The 23,135-nt window shown below is 31.2% G+C and overlaps 3 protein-coding genes across 3 annotated transcripts; 2 read left to right on the top strand and 1 right to left on the bottom strand.

Annotated features, from left to right (window-relative positions):
- TRIADDRAFT_61608 (uncharacterized protein) lies at positions 1–8,829 on the top strand (the record flags this gene model as incomplete). Its single annotated transcript, XM_002117551.1, has 12 exons — positions 1–1,702; positions 2,017–2,142; positions 2,359–2,547; positions 3,042–3,083; positions 3,270–3,362; positions 3,421–3,474; positions 4,086–4,166; positions 4,922–5,242; positions 5,334–6,947; positions 7,437–7,493; positions 7,800–7,976; positions 8,504–8,829. 12 exons carry the CDS (start codon positions 1–3, stop codon positions 8,827–8,829), a joined length of 4,782 nt encoding a protein of 1,593 aa, XP_002117587.1.
- A 3,657-nt stretch (positions 8,830–12,486) lies between these two features.
- TRIADDRAFT_51077 (uncharacterized protein) lies at positions 12,487–16,469 on the bottom strand (the record flags this gene model as incomplete). Its single annotated transcript, XM_002117506.1, has 9 exons — positions 12,487–12,633; positions 12,743–12,841; positions 12,951–13,092; positions 13,184–13,312; positions 14,173–14,384; positions 14,458–14,576; positions 14,724–14,844; positions 15,025–15,157; positions 16,411–16,469. The coding sequence occupies 9 exons, from the start codon at positions 16,467–16,469 to the stop codon at positions 12,487–12,489; spliced, it is 1,161 nt and encodes a 386-aa protein (XP_002117542.1).
- Positions 16,470–18,329: 1,860 nt separating this feature from the next.
- Positions 18,330–23,135, top strand: TRIADDRAFT_61606 (uncharacterized protein; the record flags this gene model as incomplete). The annotated part of the gene is made up of 9 exons (XM_002117550.1): positions 18,330–18,397; positions 20,214–20,346; positions 20,713–20,827; positions 20,917–21,035; positions 21,122–21,321; positions 22,070–22,192; positions 22,288–22,429; positions 22,734–22,832; positions 22,941–23,135. The coding sequence occupies 9 exons, from the start codon at positions 18,330–18,332 to the stop codon at positions 23,133–23,135; spliced, it is 1,194 nt and encodes a 397-aa protein (XP_002117586.1).

Here is a 23,135-nt window from a genome sequence, read left to right as displayed (position 1 = left end):
ATGGCGGATAATTTACTACACGAAGAATTGATAAAAAAACTTGACGAAGGAGACAAATTCTATGACAATGGAAGCTATGATCATGCCATAAAGAATTATGATGATGTAGGCGAGTGTATCAAGGGTAGATTGGAAGTTAGGAATATTGACAAATTCATGACTCTTACATACAGAAGTCTAATTGGTTTAATGAAGTCTAAATTTCAGCTGCATAAACTTCATGAAGTCATAAACCTTTTCAAAGATTTGAGAGATATATTGCCTCCAAATACCAATCTTTCGCGGTCTCTACGTGCTGAATCCTCTTATATAATGGGTAATGTTTTCTTAAAAAAGGAACAGCATAATGAAGCTATAAGAGAATTTAAAGATGCGATTGAACATTTAGATTGTGACCAGCCACATAATTTATTAACTCTCCTTAAGAATGGCATTGCTAACGTTTATACATTGCAATTTAAATATGAAGATGCTCTATCTGCTTATTTGGAGTCGTTAAATCAACAAATAGGAAACATGCAAAATAGCTTGACGGAAATTACTCAAAATTCCTCCCCTCTAAACACGTTTGATCTTCAACAACTTCAAAATGGAAGTTATTTAGAGTCCCTAGTCAATAAACTGGAAAATTCTTTATCAACGAAAGTGAAAAAGTCCGTCGAAATGGCTTTGCTTTACGATACTATTGGTTATATTTTATCTTTGCAGGGGAGTTTTCGTTTAGCCACAAAGAGCTTGAAAAAGTCTCACAAAATTAAAGAGAGAGCTTTTAAGAAAAACAGTTGGCATATTGTGAACTCAAGAGAATCTTTGGGCTATGCTTTCTTTGCTTCTGATCAATTAGACGATGCCAAAAAGCAATATATTATTTTACAAAAAATCAAGAAAAAAACAAAATGCGAAGATCACGGATATATAGCCAGAATTAATAACATGTTAGGTGACATTTGCTACCGAATAGTCAAACCTAAGGTTGGAAAAGACAAAGAAGGCAAATATGATCGTTTTAGGGCGTCAGGACGTTATTATCATTTAGCTGTTAAATTTGCCAAGCGTAAAAATGGTGATAAATTTGAATTATGTAAAGCTTATTACAAGATCGGAAAAGCAAATTTAGAAAAAGAGAAGTTTAAACTTGCCATGGATAACTTTAAACAATGTTTAAATATTCAAGACGAAATATCGGGACCACGGCGTCTATTGATAGCCGATGCTAAGGATGGCATTGCAGAAACAACGCAGCTTAGAAAAGAATTAATAGCCTCCAAAAAAAAGTATAAGAACAGTTTAATATTTCGGGAAAAAATCTGTGCTAAGGAAAATATCGATTTTGTGAAATCATATTTTAGTGAAATATGGTGGGAAAAATATATGGACTGCTTTGTTAAGAACTCGACTTTAGATAGAGCTCCCTTAACATGCTTTAAAAAACGCAAGTTATTGCAAGAATTGGATGTGATTAGTTGTAAACTTCGTAACATATATAAAATACTCTCAGACGATTCAAATTCATTAAATAGTAACAAAAACCCTTCCCAGAACCAAAAGAACTCTGACGAACATAATACAGAAGATTTTCAATGGTTGAAGAAAAAAATTGATGGGCTAACTGATATCAAGGATAAAATTTCCAACAGTAATACGATTGATGATGAAAATAGAGATGTTGGCATCCTGGTTGATAACACACGATATCGATCAGGTACTACATAGTTGCATTAAATAAATCAACGTAGTGACTTATAGCAATTATCAAACACTAGATTTTATAACTTCAGTTGATTAGCAGCACTGAACTTTAGCACTACAATACATGCAAGTATTTAATTTAGGCTAGATAAATTGCTGATAATTAACATAAATTTAAAGCGATTAATATTATGATTAGCTATCACATTTACTTAAAATCGTGCTTAATGTAAAAAAAATACTTAATTATGATTAAATTGTTCATTGTAAAAAGTAATTACAATGAATATGATTAAAAAAGTTTGCCTATTCGTTTACGTGTTGTAGATACTTCAGAACATACCAGCAGAGGTTCAAAAAGGAAATCCCAAAAAGACACAAAAATTCAGAGAAATAAAAGACTCAAGTTCAATAATTATAAAAGCCATGCTGATGCATCAGAATTGTATTCCGGTAAGCTCATTCAACGAATATTTTTCATGAATGTATACCATAAATGTAAATTATGTATATCCATGTAAAAATGTAAATCAGCCTAATAACTTTTAACGTTAAATACTAGATATACAAGTTCAGTTAATTAACAGTAGTGCCTTAACAAAATGCTAAATACATGCACAATTTAAAATTGGATAAATTAATTTGAAAGTGAATATATTTTACTCGTAGATACTTCAACGCCAATCAGCAGAGATTCAAAAAAGAAACGTAAAAACGATACAAATATTCAAAGAAATGAGAGAATTAAGTCCAGCAATAACAAGGCAACTTCTAAAACTGTTATCTCAATACGGAAGAAACAAGATATAAATAGTAACCCTAATAGCGAGGCCGCCGATTTATCAAAGCATTATCCCGGTACTCGTATTCTATGAATGTATATCTATCTATAACATAATCATTTTATAGTTGCAAGTCTTAATACCCTATGTACTATATTACCTGATACATCTTTTTGTAGCTCAGGGTGAAGTTTTGCAATTTACACAATCTATATCTGATAAATTACAAGAAGCATGGATCAATAGTCAATTTTTTACGGTTACTTGTTAATATTAAGTACCGTTTCGTAATTTCTTGGATTAATAAGTTAATTATCAATAATACGGCGGAAAATGAACTTGTAGTAAATATGGCTACTATTTTTTAGATGAACTACCCTATTGAAATTAACTGGCTATCGAAATAGCCACGGTAGCTACGACGTACACACATGAGCTTATAGTCCGTGAATCTCTAAGCCACAGTACATTATTTAAGATCTACAAAAGTCTAAAGTTATAGCTTGAACTCATGATTATAGGAGACAGCTCAGGACTGATTTTAAATTTATCTTGTTAATAATGCTCAAGGGTTTGACTTTAATGACGATGAAAGTTTAAATTTATCTCATGGTAAGTCGTTCATATTTGTTGCAAGTAGTCTAAATAATAGTTACAATATTTTACGAAATCAGTTGAAGCGGTTATGCTAAGTATCATGACCCCACAAAATGGCGAGTATGAATCTGTAACCTGCACTCGATAATAAGTTATTATAAATTACTACGTAAGAATTCAAATATTTTTTTTAATTTTTAGATTGTATATTAACCCAAGCAACTACCACAAGAGGTGATCAATCTAGTAATGTACATCATACGTCAACCAAATATATGTTAGCAGTCAATAAGGGTAATGCTATGTAGGTAAAAATTTATTAATATTCGTTTTTTAACTGTCAAATTCATAGTAAAGGGTAAAAAATCAACAAATGAAAGACCTTTAACAAATACAGTGATTGCAGGTAAGTTTCGAAAAAACATGTAGTAAAAATTGTAAAATTGATCCAAATTATTAATGAATGAACTTTGATGACAGTTTGATGACCAAGGCTAGTATATACGTATGAACATGCAGCTAAATTAAAATTTGGAGCATGTTGTAATTCTGAATGTTCTAATTATCATGATATAGTTAGTACCGATATGTGTGTGCTTATCGCTTATATTGTAGCTAGTGGTGGTAATACTAATACTAGTACTAGTATAGAATAAGGAACAGCCCTGTAGGAAGATATTATTTCGTAAATGTGAAAGAATGGTAGAAATAGCTGGTTTTATTACTAATGTACAGCAAATTACTTAAGGAATGTGGAAATATTACGATTTTCATAATATTTCTGATGTATTCTCAATTAATATAATTAAAACTCAAGAGGAAAATATTCTAGACGGAAAAAGCATTCGTTCATCATCCATTGGTAGGTGCTATTCTTCGGCAGCAGCTATCCTAGCTTATTAATAACGTTTATACTAAATTTTATGATTTCAAAATATTTTCAATGCTGTGAGCCTTTTTTGACGTATCAATCAATAGCAAATTTAAAGTTAACTTTAAAGTAAAATCAATTTGTAGATACTGATGTAGTAGAATTAGCCGGCCAAGAAAACGATCAAGTCAGCTTTAACCGTTCTTCATCGATAGAAACCATTTCAGGTACGTTACTTTGTTAAAAAATTCTTTGTAAAAGGTAAAAATAATACACTGTAACTGGGTGAGAGAGAAAGACCAGGAGACATTCAGCAGCAATGATGATTATTGTTAGAGTTCTCCAGGATATACTACGATTTCAAGGTCTCATTAGCCTTATGAGCATTTAATTACATACGAGTCGTATATCGCCGAGTCTGTGCTTTGCCTGTGTTAGAGTTATCTCTACACTTTAGTATCATATTTTTAGCGCAGGAAATATAACGTAATTTATTTGATAGCTACGGTACGTATTAACATTGCCCATAAAAGTAATATGGAGAAGTGGATCACTATTTGAAAAATTCTGGCCTCTGATAGATTAATATCTAATTTAAGAAATAACGCTTGTTGTGATGTCAGCTGAAGAGTCACAATTTTTAGTTATAACTTGAAATATTTAATTTTGCTGGTGTAAATGTTTCATTTTGCAAAGGTTTGACATGCAGTAAGTTCTCAACCTTCATTAATATTGTACTCGTAATTAGTAATAACGGCGTTTTAGATCCTTAATTTATATGATTTGGATCAACTTGTTTTAACTTTAAACTTCTTGCTATGAAACCGCATACAGAGTGAATTTGACTTTTATGTAGATTAAATAATAACTCAACAATTTACTCTTAATTACATCACAGAGGCATTAAATTATAGCTACGTCAGTACTTGGAGTCTTCTTTGTGTTTATTCATTCATATTAAAATTTCATAATTTGTAATTAGACCTACAGATACAAGAAGTTCCACACTCTAGTGAAAATGGGGCCTTTAGCACAGAGTGCAGTTTTCATTTTATTAACACAATATTAATTGGAAGTAATGGTGTTGGTAAATCAGCCATTTTCGAACTATTAACTAAGCAACATCATGATCGATGCATGATTCCTATATCCACCGTTATCGATATCGATGAAATAATTAGTCGAAATAAATCTATGAGCAATATGATCAGATCTTTATCATTCTCTAATAGTAATATCCCATCAACCACAAGAAATCTTCAAAAGAATATAGAAAATGTAGATAACGAACAGTATCAGCATCGTATGTTATCTAGTCCTAATTGTCATACTTTCCTTCAGCAATCTATAAAGGACAGAAATTCGTATTCTAATGGGCTAAATAATGCTTGCAGCGATAAATTTTACGCAAAAATTTGGAATTGTAACAATCCAGGACATTATCAGCTTTACAATTTTCAGTCTCATATTTATATATCTACATTTGATGTTAATGCTAAAGCATTTGAAAAATTCACTATATAAGCAAGATGATAGCCACCATGAAGATGTCGCCGTATTGTGCGAGTGGATAATTAATACTATTAATCTAACCGGTCAAAGGGAGCGCTTTATCGTCGATATCAATGGAGTTCCTGAAGAATTCTGCTCGCCGTTAGTTATATTAATTCCTATCAATTATGACTCTAACTTGAGCGAAGAAGAGTCATTTTCACGATTTGATTCTTTAATGGCAGCGCTAATTGCCAAAGTACCTTCATGTTCAGAAAATTTTTGCACTCCTAAGATTATAATTGATTATGAACTAGATAAAGATGGTAAAAGTTATAAAATACGAGAAAGTCAGAGTTGTAGAGACTTCCAAAAACTAATTTGTAACATTGCCAAGGCTGTACCTTCCATAAAATTGAAAGGAAGTACATTTATTGAATGGATCGACTCTGGCATAGCTACAAAGCTTCATATGCCAAATTCAATAGATGATAGAGATGAGACATTAAATGCGATAAAAAGGAGAGGTAAACAAATGATAGCGTTGAAAGAAATACAAGATTCTATCGATACTGAAGACGGAGAAATATCGGTTTTAAATATATTCGAATATTTACAGGACATTGGTGATGTTCTGCTTTATCAAGCAGGTGAAAAAGTTGACATCTTAGTTATTAACATTTTGTGGCTCATTACGATCATAAATGAGGTTTTTAAAATTGGAGATGAAAGTAGCAAGCTTCCGATGTCTGGTAGAAAAAGAAAATACTACGAACACGCTAAAAAGACAGGCGTAGTACCAAAGAATGGAATCAAAGCAATATTAAATGGATATTGCTTAGATGACACTGATGTAGAAAAAATCGTGCTAATTATGGAATATTATGGCCTCATCTATCGATTTCTAGGAAAGTCGGAGACGATGCAAGACAATCTTAATACACAAATGGATTACTTCTTTCCATATTCATTGACGCCATGCGAAACGAAATTAAACCGTAATTTAAGTACATTCTATCATTCTAGCTGTCTCTATTTAGGCTTTAACCCGGAAAAATTTTCTTATATCACCGGTAAGATCTTTTATAACTTTCTATCATCAAGTCAAGAAGGCTGGATAGTCAAATTATATAGGCAATGTGCCGAATACTTCCCAAGTCATAATAATTACATCGTAAGAATAAAAAAAAGTTGTACGCATATTTGTTTGCAATACTCTTATCAGGTTGTCAATAATAATGACGAAGTAAACGAACTAATTAAAAAAAGAGCAACAGATTCAATAGCGAATGATCAGCCCCATATTAAGTTCAAAAATGAATTACTTAAAGTAGTCAAAAGTCAAACTTTATCTCGGGAGGACATTCAGTGTCATTTTTATATTGAATGTCAAGAATGCGAAAGACTAATTCTCATTCCGAAGCTAATAAAAAATGGTATGATTAAATGTTCGACATGCGGTTTGTTTTTCTCGGCGAACGTGATAAAAGACTGGAAATTATACGAATGCAAACCAGGTACTATTTTGAGCTTAGAATTCGAGTTACATACCCACAGTCTTTCAGCAGTAATTAATTGTTGGAAATAATGAAATTAATATTGCTTATTTCTTGATATCATGCAATCAGATATAGAGTATTATGAGATAGTATCATAAATCTCATCTGATATGATTGTTGCAGATTTACTCATACATGATAACTGTCATCAGTTATGAGTTTTATAAATTTACTCGTATATCATAACTCTCATCAGTTACAATTATTTTCATTTTACTTATACGCAACAACTCTCACCAGTTATTGCAAATTTACATATATGCGAATGTCAAAGAGTTACTTTAGTTTTGACAAAATTGAAAAAAATTTCTAGCTATTTTCTAGTACATTTTTCAATCTCTTAACTTTTTTCTTTATAAAAGCACGATTACCTAATACTCCGTATGTCATTAAAATGATAGCTGACTATTTCATTTATGCATTAAATATTTACTGAAAACATTATAGAAGTAGCCCTACCAAACGAAGCGAATGATTTTGATGACAAATCGATATCATGTGAAGGTGAGATTATTGTCGATACTCTACATGATAAGAATTAGCTTTTAATAATTTACAGAAGTATTACAGGTAGATTACTGTGATGCAAAATGAAATATAATCAACGCCCAATTGCTAGATAGCCAATATATGAAAGTGAAAGTCAGATAGTCTCGTATATTCGTATGAGTCTAACTCCATAACAAAAACTATTTATTATTTGCTTTTAAAGACTTATGTCCGTTTCAACTATTCTTTCGTCTTTAATTTTATTTAATAATTAAGGGGATAATATTAATATAATAATGTCTAAATGTACTTGAATTACAGGAGAAGACGAAAATCAGTCTGACTACGAATCTATCCCTGATAGCTCTTTGGAAAAAAATAGTGGCGAAAATTTAGAATCAGCATCATCATTCTGTAGTACTAAAAGGAAGCGAAATCAGTCTCCTCTTTTATCAGAGGATTCCAAGGTGGCTCGTGGACAATCAAATTCCTTGAATGGTTAGTGAAGTTACCGTAAACGTTTTGATCGCAGTCCGTAAAAGTTAGGATGCGTTTTAGTGCTAGAAAAATGAGTTTAATTTCTGTTATTATTCCATGTCTAATATGATGAATTACAACGGAAATTAAGTATGCATCTTATTGAGATTCATTCAGAACTTTACGATATTAATTTTTCAGTTTAGATAGTACATTGCCTTTATTTTCATAATTCTATATGTGATAGTTTTAGATTAGTGACTGCGATAGTTATAGACTAAATCAAGATAAGAGCTTTGTGTTTTTGTTTTAGATCGTTATGGTAGTTGTTATAAGGAATTATTTTATCAGTGTATAATGACGTTTATTCACGCTTTTTTGAGCGAACTAGCTGGTACTGTCACCTTCTTTCTCCAAGTCTTAAAAAATTATGATTTGCAATAGTTACATTTTTGTAGTTGAGCTGCAAGCTAAAGTTACTAGCTAAATTCTCATAGGGCACGTATAACATTAATCTTACCGGTCTTCTGTAATACTTCTCGATAAAGATCCAAAAAGTCCGCCCTCATTAAGCAGCGCAACCCGGAAAGCACTAGAATGTTGTCGTGAAGAATTTGAGAGAAAAAATCCATATGACGAAATCAAGCAAATTTTACGACGCGAGCGTGTCTTAACACCGGCAGAAATTGAGAATATAAATGGGAAGCAAAATACAGCTGATCGATCTGTAGCTTTAATGGAAATCCTTTTATCTCGTGACGATTACGATTTTTTAGTAGTTTGCGACGCATTAGAAAATTCATCTGCACGTTCATTAGATACTTTAGGAAAAAGAATGAAGCGTAAGTTCGAAGAATTCAAGTGTTTGAAATAGTATTACCTGCTCGCACATTCAGCAAAATTTTTGACCTTGAAACTAATTTTAAATTAATCAATTCCAAATTAATAAGCAGCAACTATATTACATCCCAAAATAATCAAATTGAGGAATATAAAATATGGATTTTTTGACTTAGCGATAATGTGTAGCAGCATGGGCTAATTGTGTCATCTTAGTTATTCAGTGAAAATAAAACATTAAAGTAACGTCAGCATAGAAAATAGATTAAGTTAAATTTTCAAGTTTCATGAACCTTATAAGCGGTAGCAAATAGGTTAATGATAAAGTTTCTAACCAATTTACTGAAGATTTAGGAATATAGCGGACATAAGCGATTTCATGCCTTTTAACTTGTTGTAGAAGCTAATATCGAAGGGATGATTTAAGATAAATAGCACATCCATAACCTAAACTTTATTCTACTTTGTAGCCTTAATCTCATATAAAGGTATTGAAGAGTAATGAAAAATCTTAAAATATTGTAATTTCTGCACATGTAAATCTCACGTATACAAGTACGGACTGTTAAATGAATTGCTAAGAGATTTACAGTCTGTGAAATTGTGAAGACAAGAAATTAATCTAAACTAAGTTAGGTTAAAAACATTGACCAGTACCGTGACTTTCCATATTACGGACATAGCCTAAGTAAATCGAAATCTATTCGGTGATTTGTAAAGATTAACAAGTTGCTGTAATATTTAAGAAATCAAAAGTATTGCATATAATGCCGTCATTTTGTGAAAATTGCGTTAATTAACATCTTTATGCTGATCTAATTTGTCGTAGCTCAGCGTAAAATCTACTCCTAGCAATACCTGCTAATGGTTTCTTTGTGCCATAAAGAACTTTAAATTTTAAATATCGTTTTACCTTGATAACTTCAAGCCTAAATTATTATTTTTGCAGTTATAACAGTTATTTCTACCATTTACTTAGCCATTGTCCTTTACAACAGCTTATGTATGGACGTACTGTAAAATAATCATTCTAAATTTACATAATTTACCTACAGCAATAAAGCATACATTTTTTCATAAAGAGGCTAATTTTAACGTATAATAGAAATGGCAACTAAATCTGTATCTTTTTACTGATCGAATCTGTATCAAAAATCGAAAAGAAAACAGGATATACAATAGATTTGAGTTTTTGACCGATGCAATATTCCTGAACTACAGTTACATCCAACATTAAACATATTGCAATGTTCTTCTACGATATTTGTAATACCAACGTAAGCAAAGTGATTAAGTGAAACAGTTAAAAGCTAGTCTAATCTTACATTATTGGAGTGATAAACCAATACTGTAACAGTTTAAAGCTTCGCATACTATTCTCTCCAATAAGATTCATTTATCATATCGTACAGTGTTTGTTAATACCAATTTAATGATGCTTTTAAAACTTAAATTGCAGTAATAATAGTTTCTATCAAATTATAGTAATTATTGGTACATTTAAAGTTCTAGAACAATTGCTTTAGGCAAACATAAAAACTTGATGATGCCATTCAGGTAGAGTACCGTCGTGTTCGTACACATTTAGTTACTGAGTATATCGTTTTAGAAACAATCTAAATAGGTATAACTGGCGAATATGTAAATCATACATAATAATACAGAGATGAAAAGTCCAATTGACCTTACAGGTAATTATTACGAGTAAAGATCCTGCTATTTTTGGGACAATCTGACTCGAAAGAATATGCTTCGATCTTCTGGCTTCGCTCAAGATTGCTTAGGAAGTTATCAAAAACGCTATCGAAAGAAATGATTGTTTTCAGAAAAATCATTTTGTAAGTAATTCAGTAAAATTTATTGTAATAACCGCAATAGTCTGATTGCAACTAGATAGTATCAGGTGTTTGTAAGGCGAACCGAATGTATGTAATAAAGTAAAGATTACAAGAAATTATTGTTCATTTTTCGTTACTTTTGAGAATGCTTCGGCACATTTATAATATCCCTTCAATTGGTGCTTTGAAGGTCAATTTGGAAATTGCAGTTGTTTTTTCTTATACAGGTTACGGATGGAATTAATTCCGCTATCGAAATACTTCAATGCAATAACTACATTAAAAATCGATAACACCAAACTTTGTGGCTATCACCGCATTAAGTAACTTTAGCCCCAAGTTACAGCGAATTGCAACAACAACGTAATGATATTATTTTATGCCATCTTTACAAAACGGTTGCATTAAACGAGCTATACTTTTAATTTCTTAAATGTTAGGGCTATTTATTGATCCATAAAAGTCGCCGAATAAATTTCAATTTATTGATGCTATATCTATAGTATGAATAGTTACAGTACAAGTAAATATTATTATCTTGAACATTAATTCGGATTAATTTCTTGCCTTCACTACTTCACAAACTGTAAATTTCTCAGCAATTGATATCACACCATCTGGACTCATATAAAAGTGCTTAAAACCAGCTCATGTGTTTAAGGATATACTTAGTAATGTAACTTAACGTGACTCTGATAGTCCCTACATTTGCCTATTGTGCTCAGTGAGCTTCATATTTATCGCTGTACTCCTCTAAATTAACTTTACTTGCTACATAGAGCATTTATTGGCACCGAAACGTAGTATTTCATGATATTTCCGTAAACAAAGGGATTAAGTTAACATGATTATTGGCAGATATACAAAACAAATTATTGTTTTTGTCTTATTTTTTTAGTAGAATGTGTCACCAACTAGAGGATTTAACTTTAGTGCATGTATTCGTGTTTAGTCAAGTTGATGATTTCATACCTACATTGAATAATTTAGTTGGAATGGCAGCTTTTGATAGTTTACGGTAGCAGCATAACAATCTCAAAGTTCTAATAGTAAAACAACAACCTTGTAGGGAGGCTAGCCGATTGATTAATCTACATAACATAGAAGATGGAGAGTACTAAGTATCAATTTAAGAGATACTAGTGCAAACTCCCGTCGCTTTGCTGACGGTTTACGATAATGTGCTCATTTAACAGATAGTATTACCATTTGATAGACCTGTCAGAGGTTCTGTAACTTTTTACCGTTATCCGTGTACTGTATGCTGTACAAAAGTACAGTACTGTTAATTGGACTTGTAAACCTTTTCTCAGTTGTGAATTAATTAAATTCTATCTATCGTATATTTGTCGACCGAGATAATACAGTTGTTGTGCTCTGTTATGCTTTATTGTATTAAATTATTCAATCATGTTTAATAGTAACGTAGCTTATACATAGCAAATTAAAAAGTTTTTTATTAGACGTTTAACATTAGCGTCAATACAAAGGCGATAACAAAATAATAATTACTATTTTAAATGTAATAGCTAGAAGGTTTAACGATAGCAATTACCAAATTACTACACTGTTATAAAAGTTATGAAAACATTAGAATGTATATTACTCCTAAATAGACTTCTAATCATTAACTACATTATAAAGAAATCAAATTCACTAATATTTAGTATACTTCATAGAATGATATGATAGAGTTTGATAAATTGCAATTAGAAAGTGTAGAAAGGTAAAATCTGTTGCCTTAACTGATCTTACAGTCGCACTTTATTTTTTAGCGTACGAGTATGACTACTAGCTAATTAGACGACACAATATAATACGATATTGGCTAATGTTAGGGATCATTACGAAGTCTACTTGGAAACTGCCTTAGCAAAACCAATGCGTCTCTGACCCATATCGAATTCAGTGTAGTAAACTCGAAGGAAAGGATTACCAAGAATCCAATGATGTTGGTTACCCACTATGGAACCAAATCCACTAAAGCAGGCACTCGATCCCTTACGATATAACTATAAACATATAATATCATGTGAACCGTAAGATATTGTATTAACGTTAATTTCAAAAAGAAGACTTAATATCTAATGAAAAGAAAGTGTTACTAACTCTTATAATGTATTGTTCCCCCGTGAGTGAATAATCGACCCCATTAAAAGTAAATGCTAGAATTGGTAACGAGCTAACAGTGCTGCAATCCACAAAATACTTTCGAGAAACAAAACAAGAAAGCAAAGGCCATCACTATCATTCTACAGTATATTTATTTTCTACATTATAAATTTTTGATATCAATTATATGACAACTGTTTCATACTTTTCCATCAAATTTTACAGCATTAGTAATTTTATGAATTTGTTGAATGTCATTTGAAGGCCCAACAATTAGTGATGAGCCAGTATCAATAGTTGCTTGGCAGCTGTCTTGGCAAGAATTGACGTACGATCCTAGTTTAACTCTGTGAAAATATCGTATGAACATCAATAAACTACAGCCAAAAATTAAAAATGAAAGCGATGAATCGATAAACTTATTGAAATATAATTTACCCTTCCATTTTCAACCGCCAAAGACCAGCAAATGAAATTGGGATGTAATGGAATTGACCAATGTAATATTTTGGATCAGAACCGCCAAAGATTAACTCGCCTTCGACCTCCGCTATGTTACCAGTAAAACTAGAACATAATTGAAGGAGTTTGAATTAGCATATTCAAAATGCATAGACAATTATAGCATATTGTGTAATAAAGGCATTCTATCTTCTGAAATAGACACTTTCTTTGCAGTCTTAACACACTAGATGCAAATATAGTTTATGAAGTTTAGTTATTGATAGTACTACAGTTCTCACTATATCATAGACTATAGAAGCATTGTCGTGGACCTTTCTAACAAGTTTACCAGTCTACACTCTAACCTTAACCGTATAGTACACTGAGCTATTTCCATCAATTATAATGATTGTTCAAATTGAACGTGAGATTTAATATTTATAACATATTCCACTATTGTAACGCCTAACAGCTAATTTTCTAGAAGACTCTTAATCAGTATTCCGTAATATTCAAACACTGTTATCTTGCATTTCCATTAACTATATAATCGTAGACAATATAGTGCCGTAATAGTAGTGTATGTGTTACATGCATCGTGTCTTAAGTCTAAAATCTTACCCTTTGTATATTCTGCTTCAAAGCTATAAATACTCGATTTCTTTCTTATATTTTGTAGTATTAATAGGTAATAATTGCGGTGATACTATTTCCAACTTTACTTCATGATAGCTTACTTTTTGCTCTACGAAAACTATTACGTTATACACGAACTATAATATACGACAAAGTATCCTATTTCTAATAAACTCTTTGAGAATTTTCTGAAATGGCACATAAGTCCACTTCTACTAATTCATGAAACTTTCTATCACAACTACTATGGCCAATTTGATGACATCAATTAGTATTCCAATGTGTTAGTAACTGTGCTTTAGCAACATATAACAGCGATAATGGTCTAAGTAGAAATTAAAAATTACCTGCTATCGCGATTGTTGGTGAGGTTAAAAGAAAATATCGGCTTTTCTACTACTCCTTGTTGTATCATATTAACAAACAGAGGATTGGTCCTGATAGTTGAAATTCTTTTAAATCCTAATCCCAAGATTCCATCATACTTTAAGCGTGCAAATGGCCCAATTTCAGAAACAGCTTCTCCAAAAGTCTGATTTTTAACTTTAATTCCAGCAACCTTAGTGCAAATTAATAAATCAAATTTTATAGTAACTATTTGAAAAAGAATTTGGACGAAAATAATAACTTACAACTACAGTATCTTCACTTTTAATGCCGCCAACGCTACCTGTAAGGTAAGTAATGTCCCAAAATTGACCATTCGGCTTATATGTACTTGATTTAGAATGATCATATTTAGTATGTCTTTCTGAAATATCGATTAAGTTTGATTAATTCAAATCAACAGCATCACGCCATTTAAAGTAAAAATCATAAAATACTGACTTAAAATAAATTAAATTCCTTATAATTTCTGAAGTTATTGAAACCTTTAGCAAAACGGTGCTTAACTTACTACATGCTAAATTGTCGTTACAACGTAAAGATGGTACCCATAAATCGGAGGATCCAGTGTCGAAATTGACTTTAAAATCTTGCGGTGGTGTACCAATAGAAATAATTCCATAATAACTTATCTAAAGATTTGCGTCAGTATTTTATCAGGCTAATTACCATAACTTAACCAAATAGAAAGTTTTTAAAATTCAAATATAACAGCTTAGAATTATTATAGAGTAATTCAACCGGATCAAAAATGTTATTAGCTTAATTCGATAAATTTGGCAAGTCTTCCATAGGTAATCTTAATTTCTCACATCGAAGTCAGTTTTTAGCCTCTCCACGTTCTTCTTGCTCGACGATCCTGAACATTTGGTCTCCAACTTACTCATATTAATACCAGCCTCATAAAAAGTTTGCCGGACACTTTTCAACCTGTACAATTTGAACCTATAAATTGTAAAGACCAGATTTGATGAACTATATTCAGCAAACGTTTGTATAATAACATCTTTCACGTTTTTTGATTAAAGAGGAGAACATAGAATATAATATCTTTTTAATAATTATGTGATAACTCTGCATTCTGCAGGTATTATCTAAAAGGCTTGTTTAATATCTTCGTCATGATAAGTTCTCTTGTATCAAATAGGGCAATATTGTACATTTACAATGCTACATATTTCATTAAGTCGCTAAAATATAACAGTCCATCTCAATAAGACCATTAATAAATTAAATTAGCACTATGCTAGTTTAGCGCTGGCTGCAGATAGCTACCTAACAATCCATAATATTATTCTTTACTAAGAACATTTTTAATCACCAGCTATGTCATTGTGATTTATACCAATCACGAGATTCCAAATTTTAAAAAGATAATGGCTTTATTGAATCTTATACAAAGATTAACTACACACAGCTCTACTCTAGCCGAATACTACTACTAAAGACTTCTACAACGAACTAACAGAATAATCTAAAGTTGCATGCTTTTATACTTTTCGTAGCATTCGCAGCTACAATCCGCATGGCAACCTTTTACCTTATATTCCACATAGTTAAATTATTCTTAGTAACACTATTCTACTGCGGACCATCATTAATTCAATATGGATACGACTACAGTACTTACGTAGACATTATTCACACCAGTCAAAGTACAATGAATTAACCATATCCTAATATATGATTTACAGTTCTATTTTTACCTATAGCCTTATTAGTAACTCAACACCTTACTGTATTTAGTCATCTGTAGTCTAGCATAGAGTCTCTACCACTACAGTCTATAGTTATAGCTACCAAATATCTCTTAGGATAAAAAATATCTACCGTACATTATACTAAACATGGCTAACAGTCTACAATCACAATACTAAGTTACATTACAGTCATTTGATATACTTGCATGGCTCTAAATAAAGATATTGCTTAATAGCTCTAAATCTACGTCACTTCTAAACCTAAAGTGGCGATGTGGCATAATATAGGCGAGATAGATGCATTTGACATACAGTACGTATAGATTAGTAGTAGAAAGAATCTAATAGTGCATATCTACTAATAAATTAAAAATTTAGCAAAAATCTGTTTAGCATTCACCACAGGTAGTTGTTGAATCAGTTATAATATAATCTCTACGATAAAAGTCGTTATAATCAACAGAAATTTGTGTTTATTCATATGTTGAATCTAAATACCTTTGCAAAGCCGTAGTGCATGATAATGTAACGGCTAGAACTAGGATTACACATCGCATTTTTAGTCTACTTCCAAGAAAATTGGGAATACTAACGCTTAAAATTGATACTGTAAGGTAATGCCTCTATTGTAAAAAGTAAAAATACCTTTAGTAAATAAATACGATATAACTCACTCTATATAAACTCGTTTCAAATGCAAATAACTGGTAATAATGAAAGTAAGGCCTAGCACATCAATAGCGCATTTTCATTACTAATTTTTCCCTAATAGCAAAATCACCAGACAATTGAAGTAAAATTACAAAGATATTTTATTAGTGAAATAAGAATACCATGCAGATCTCTCTACCGTAATTGTTTATTTGTTAAATCTTCGATTATAATTATTGCACAAATATTATGAAAAGAAAGTCTTAGCAATCTTGAAGAACAATTTACTTGGACTAATGACTTGGATATACTATCAATTCTCGTATAATATTTGATAATTGCTAACAAAATCATAAAGATTCAAAGGGAACGATCATCACAGTATCCTATTATTGTCATTGCTTACTTTGATGATATAAATATTCTAGACTTTAGAAAATGCGTTTCAAAAGCGATAACCACACCATAAGTTGTAGAGAAATGTCTTTGCAAGATCTTAGGGTATTCGATCAGTTTATATAGCCGCGTAAAGTACAAAAATTATGCATGGCTCAAATCTTAACAAGAAAGCATTTCTTTTTTATAGCCAAGATAATTTTCTGCAGCTAACGCAATTAGCTTAATATCTTACTGCTTAAATTGCCATATTACGCTTAAAATTTTAAAATTACAGAAAAGTTTAGAGTAAGACAAAGACAAAGGAATAAACCATTAATCAGATCAATATCACCACGAAAGACTTCTGCTAATTAAAGGGCTAGAACAGAAAGTTCTACTTATCATAGAAATTTTACCAGTGGCATTGAAGAGTTGATAAATTTTACATAGTAATACAAAATTTGATTACGATATAAATTCTTAACAATAAAATCATATTTAGTAATAAGTAAATATGAATTAAAGTCTACAATAGATTATTTAAAATTAATTTAAGAAGCGATAAAATATATCATTGAGTCTAGATTAGTTTATAAAATTGCTCTTGCTATTTTATTGTAGCAATCAATATTGCGTGAGCAATGATTAATGTAGAACTCAAATTCGAGTTTGTTAATTTCCCAGTTGTTGAAGGAATGATAAGAGTTTAGCCATTCGTATAAATGCATAAGAATGATAATGCGTTGTCCTCAAAATAATGTATAGTATGGTCTTCGATAATGGTAGAAATGAATTAATGTTTGAATTTATTATCTATGATTGAAGTGTGCAAACCATAATGCGAGGAAGAATGAGTGCTTACTGGTGTAAAAAAACTGGTCATAAAACAAAAGATAGCTTAAATTAATAAACATAGTATTTATGTATTTCTATAACTAATTCTATTCTGATCTTGCTATTGATAATCATAATTAAACGACAGTAACATATTATCTATTCCATCTATCTATATTCCCTAGAAATATTGAGCCGCAATTAATCACATTTATCAAGAAATTCCTTAATTTATCTGATATTTTACAATTAGCTGATTCAATTTGAAAATGATTAATTAATATTTGAAGAATACATAACAGAATTAATATTCCAATCCTCAATATTAATAATGGATCTGATGACATCGAGTATATAATTTAAGAACCAGTTATGATCGTACGAGTTCGCATGTCTTTCATTATACTATATTTAGATCATGCTTATGTCATCTTTGATAACCGGAGAAGTATATAAATACTACGTACTATTACTATTAGGAGGTACTGTTGCGGGTTCTTAATAGAGTGTGAAATTTTTAATTTCTAAGCTTCTTTCGTGTGGCCTGATAAAAAATGTACAAGATACGAACTCCACTTGCTGTTCTTGTGGCTTTCTTAACATTTGCAACTGCTTTGCAAAGGTAGGGCAATATGGATTTGAATTAATGCATATTTATGCACTGCTTATCACCCGCGTTTATAGATAAGATGATATACCCAAGTCTATAACCTCCAGATTCATCAGTATCGTGTTATAGACTTTATTTAGCTTATCCATTTCTCTAAACTACTCGATATTGAATGACAATAATAGAGTAAAAAGTAAAGTCTAACTTATTTTCTACCGTAGAGGGATAAACAAATAACTATATATAGAGCTTTACTGTTGTAAAAGCTGCTAGTACTTTTAGCCAGGTATAAGAAAGTAGAATTATACTCTTATAATTCAATGCTATTTCTTGCTCGTAATACTACAATTTACCGATTGAAGAGATTTTTATCTAAGAAATATTCAAAGAAAATATTGTTTGATCTAACTACTGTTGCTGTACTATTTAAGAGTAACTCTTGGTCTACCAATATATCGACCATACGCAAATACATGTGTGCTTCATGTGGTCGATTTGTTGAAAAATTATCATTTAATGAATTTTGCTGCCTCAATAAGTATGTAGATATGAGCAATTTATTGTAGTGATGCGCTTTGCATATATTTGTTACCGCATATATTAAAAAATCTGTCATTTTACAAAATCACTAAGCGGCTATATACAGTTTTTATAATTACTAGCAGACCACTCGTTCAAATGAACAGGAATTAAACTTCAAAGCAAACTTATGACTAAATATCTTCGTACAATATGAAAAGTATTACGGAAGTGGTAGTTTAATTTTTTCCAATGCACTAAAACTTGTTGACACTAATGATCGCTACTTACGATACTCTATGCAATGTGTTGTTACGTTTATATTAATGTAAGTAACATTATTAAACGAAAGATTCATTTCTGTAATTGCTTTTTAAGACTTTTGAATTAAGAAATGGTCTCTATAGTTTATAGTACGTATGTGTATTGTTATTCTGTTTATAATTAGTACCGCGGTTAAATACTATAATTTGGATCATACGTATCTACTTCATTACTCCAGGGAATAGCAAAGAAAACCTTCAGTTTTGGCAATAATAGTCAAAATTTTAGGATTGCTATTATCATTTCTAGATGAGTACATAAGTATTATATTCATCATTCAATAGGAATTCGCAAGTAAAATCTTAATCCTGTTATATAATTAGCCACGGTAAAAGTGTTCTAACTCATTACAGGTTCATCAGCTTGCAGCTAGTAGCCTATTTTACCATTTCACTACCTTCCTAGCTTAGAAGCATACTTCTTCATCTAGCGCGTTAAATAATTTAACATTATTAATTACGATATCTTTGTCGGGCTAATAAAGAATGAATTGCCACACGGTCTGATATAGCCCATGGTTTTATGTAGGTGATTGTGGATAGATTAATATGAAGCAAGACTATGTAGTCTTACCATGATTTAAGATTTATTGAATATAATCGTTTCTATTTTCATCAACATTAATTAGAGAAGTTTATGCAGTATATTCTAGAATTACTATCAGACAATTAGGTAATTATTGATACTGCACTCGTAGGTCATGGATTGATTGATGTTTCACAATTATGAAAGCTATGCATGACTGGCATAAGACGATCATAAAATATGCCATACACTAATTTAACTTATAAGTAGTCTTATCATCTTCGATCCATTTATTACGACAAGGTTCTAAGTATTGAATAATAAATGCCTTTAGATTATTTTTTGCATTACCACGAAAGATGGAAATTGTGTTGTCGTATTCTATTCCCCAAATATAGTATTTCGAGATGATTCTAAATAATCGCAGTTTTCTGAATCAGTTTCTTTTCACAACATATAGGATCAAGTTATACAATATGGTATCACTCCGTCAAAAGTTATTGGAAGCCGGTATTACGCAAAACATGTTGGAAGCTAAATATACAAGAGCTCACGGTAAAAATGGAGTCGAATTACTGAAGAACTACAAGGATGTAAGATTTGGTGGCAAATTTGAATATAATATTACATAAGATTTCGTCTTACCTAATCTAAAATTCTAATTCGATGTGCATTAAATGGGTAGATAAGTCGATAGGCAACGTAAAAAACTATGAAGTCTCAGGTTTATTGGTTTTAAGGATATACTTTAGCTAGACTCATTGTTAAAACTACATCACAATTTATGTCTTAGTTCAATTGGTAAATAGTGTGAAAAAAATCTATTTATAAAACTGATCTCTTGAATTGGAATAACTTTCCATCATCAGTGGTCGTGGTCCTATTTAATTTCAATTTAATGAAAATAATATTAGATCTTTATTGCATTCTTCAAATTATCATCCTACGATTCATTTTAGGCTTATTACTACGGTAAAATATCGGTTGGCACACCACCGCAAGAGTTTACAGTTTTGTTTAGTACAGGCTCATCAGAAATGTGGATACCTTCAATACTGTGTGGAGCAGAATGTAGTAAGTTAAACACTTTGCTATCTATAACATTAAAAAGTTAAGTTCTAGATTGCTATTTCTATAGCATAACATCAATGATCGTTTATTAGAGGCTCATAATAAATACCATCACTCCAAGTCGATAACCTATATTCCTGATGGTGGTAAATGCTTCTTGCAATATGGCTTAGGCTCTGTTGATGGTTTTATGAGTGAAGATGTTGTCAATGTTAGTACATAATTGCTGTTAAGTTCTTTTTGCCTCTACCATTTTGCAATTTAAGAACAGCAATCCAATTTTATTGGTTTAAACAGATTGCTGGTATCGAAATAAAGAACCAATCATTTATAGAAGTGACCGAGGAGCTAAGTTTTTTCTTGACTTCAGCCAGTTTTGATGGCATGGTTGGATTGAGACATAAACCACATTCAAATTGTGATGCCAATTCTGTCCTAAATAATATGCTAGCACAAGATCTCATAAAAAAAAAGGTGTTTTCTTTTTATTTCAGCAGGTAGGGTATTTATTGCTAGGAGTTACTATGATTTTAATAAAGTGCAATCAACGATAATTATATAATTAAAATATACTAATGCAGCAATCTACTCGATACTCGTTGTCCTTGTAGTGATGCACCGTATTTGATTTTACGAATAGCTACATTTGATATAGTTAGGTTACTTTGAATAGATATTACCGTGAAGCTAATATTAGATGATTGCTAACTACTATATTAGAAATTGTGGATGACTAATTGTAGCCTATTGACTAATTATGGTACAAGATTTATGTAGGTAGAAATGCTGTAGTTCTTAAGATGCCCTTCGAAGAAAGGGCCTAGACGTTAATAGAAAAGTAGTGACATCTTAAGTGGAATGATTTGGATTGTAGAAAATAATGATGTACTATTAGAGAAAAGTATTTTATTTGATGACTCATGTCTGATTGCAGATTAATCAAGTTGTCATAAATGGATTTAACGAAATGTTTATAAGAACTGCACAGATGAGCTCACAGAGACTTCACTTTGCATTAAGCTCGGAATACTTTAGACTAGATTCTTATAGTAATTAATTATTGCTCTACTATTCCTAAAAACTTGTAATAAAAGCCTTTTAGAAGATACAATTTGACTATGATAGCAATTGTGAGACGCATTCATTACAGTCCTATACAGCATATTGCAAATACTCTTAAGATTTTTGATATCTCTAAATACTCTAAGATTTCTGATATAATATCGATCTTTGCTTACTGGATAGAGATGAAGAAGGTACTGCTGGAGGCGAAATCATCTTTGGTGGTTCTGACTCAAGATACTACGAAGGCAAATTTCATTATACCAATGTAATTCATAAAGGAAGTTGGATTATTAAAGTTGATAGGTACCATAGCTGCAATATTCATATGTTTATCAGTTTTACAACATCTGCTACCTATGACTAGTAAATGATTGTTAAATGTTGGACTGTAATTATAGCGGTACAGTAAATCGAGGCGTTAAGTTTTGCACTCACGGCTGCACGGCTATTATCGAAACCGGTACTTCCCTGATATTTGGTCCTTCGAAAGATATTCAACGAATCCAGCACGCAATTGGAGCTCAGAAAATTGGTGGACAAGTATGATCTTTAATTCTGCTATTCAATAGTATGTTAAATAGTACAGAGTAGAATTTTAAGCTATGTTCGACATTGCGACAGATTGAAATCGCTCCAATAATTAAATAATAGTTAAAGTATCCAAGTTAATTCCTAACAATACCTAACTACCTAATGGTACCAACTGTCATACTTTGACAAGATGGAATAAAACTTGAATAGTAATTGATTGTCAATAGAATTCATCGTTTATTTCATAGCTGTACAGATCTTATACTGCGATGGATAGAAATATTAAGATATTGAAAATTTTGACCTTCTATAGAATTTCATAGACTGTACGAGAATCAAATCGTTACCTAAAATCACCTTTACAATTGATAAAATCAGATATACTCTCGATCCTGAACATTACGTTCATCAGGTTTGTAGTTAACCAGATGTCGATACATGCATTTCTATTGCTGATCTATTTATTCATTTTCCGATTTAATAATATTTTAATGTGTGTGATGTTTATCTGCATGTTTAGTATACCCTAAAAGGCAATAAACATTGCATCAGTGGCTTTTTAGAACTTGAAGAAGAAGAAGATACGTGGATTTTCGGTGACGTTTTTCTTCGCTCCTATTACACTGAATTTGATGTGGGAAAAGATAGGATTGGTTTCGCTAAGTTAAAGAAGAAATACAGCAGTTCTAGATATTTGAATTTATTACAGTCGTAG

The sequence above is a fragment of the Trichoplax adhaerens genome, genomic scaffold, assembly GCF_000150275.1.
Source record: "Trichoplax adhaerens TRIADscaffold_25 genomic scaffold, whole genome shotgun sequence".
NCBI lineage: Eukaryota > Metazoa > Placozoa > Uniplacotomia > Trichoplacea > Trichoplacidae > Trichoplax > Trichoplax adhaerens.
Note: the sequence above shows the minus strand (reverse complement) of the source record. Positions and strands in the feature narration are given on the sequence as shown.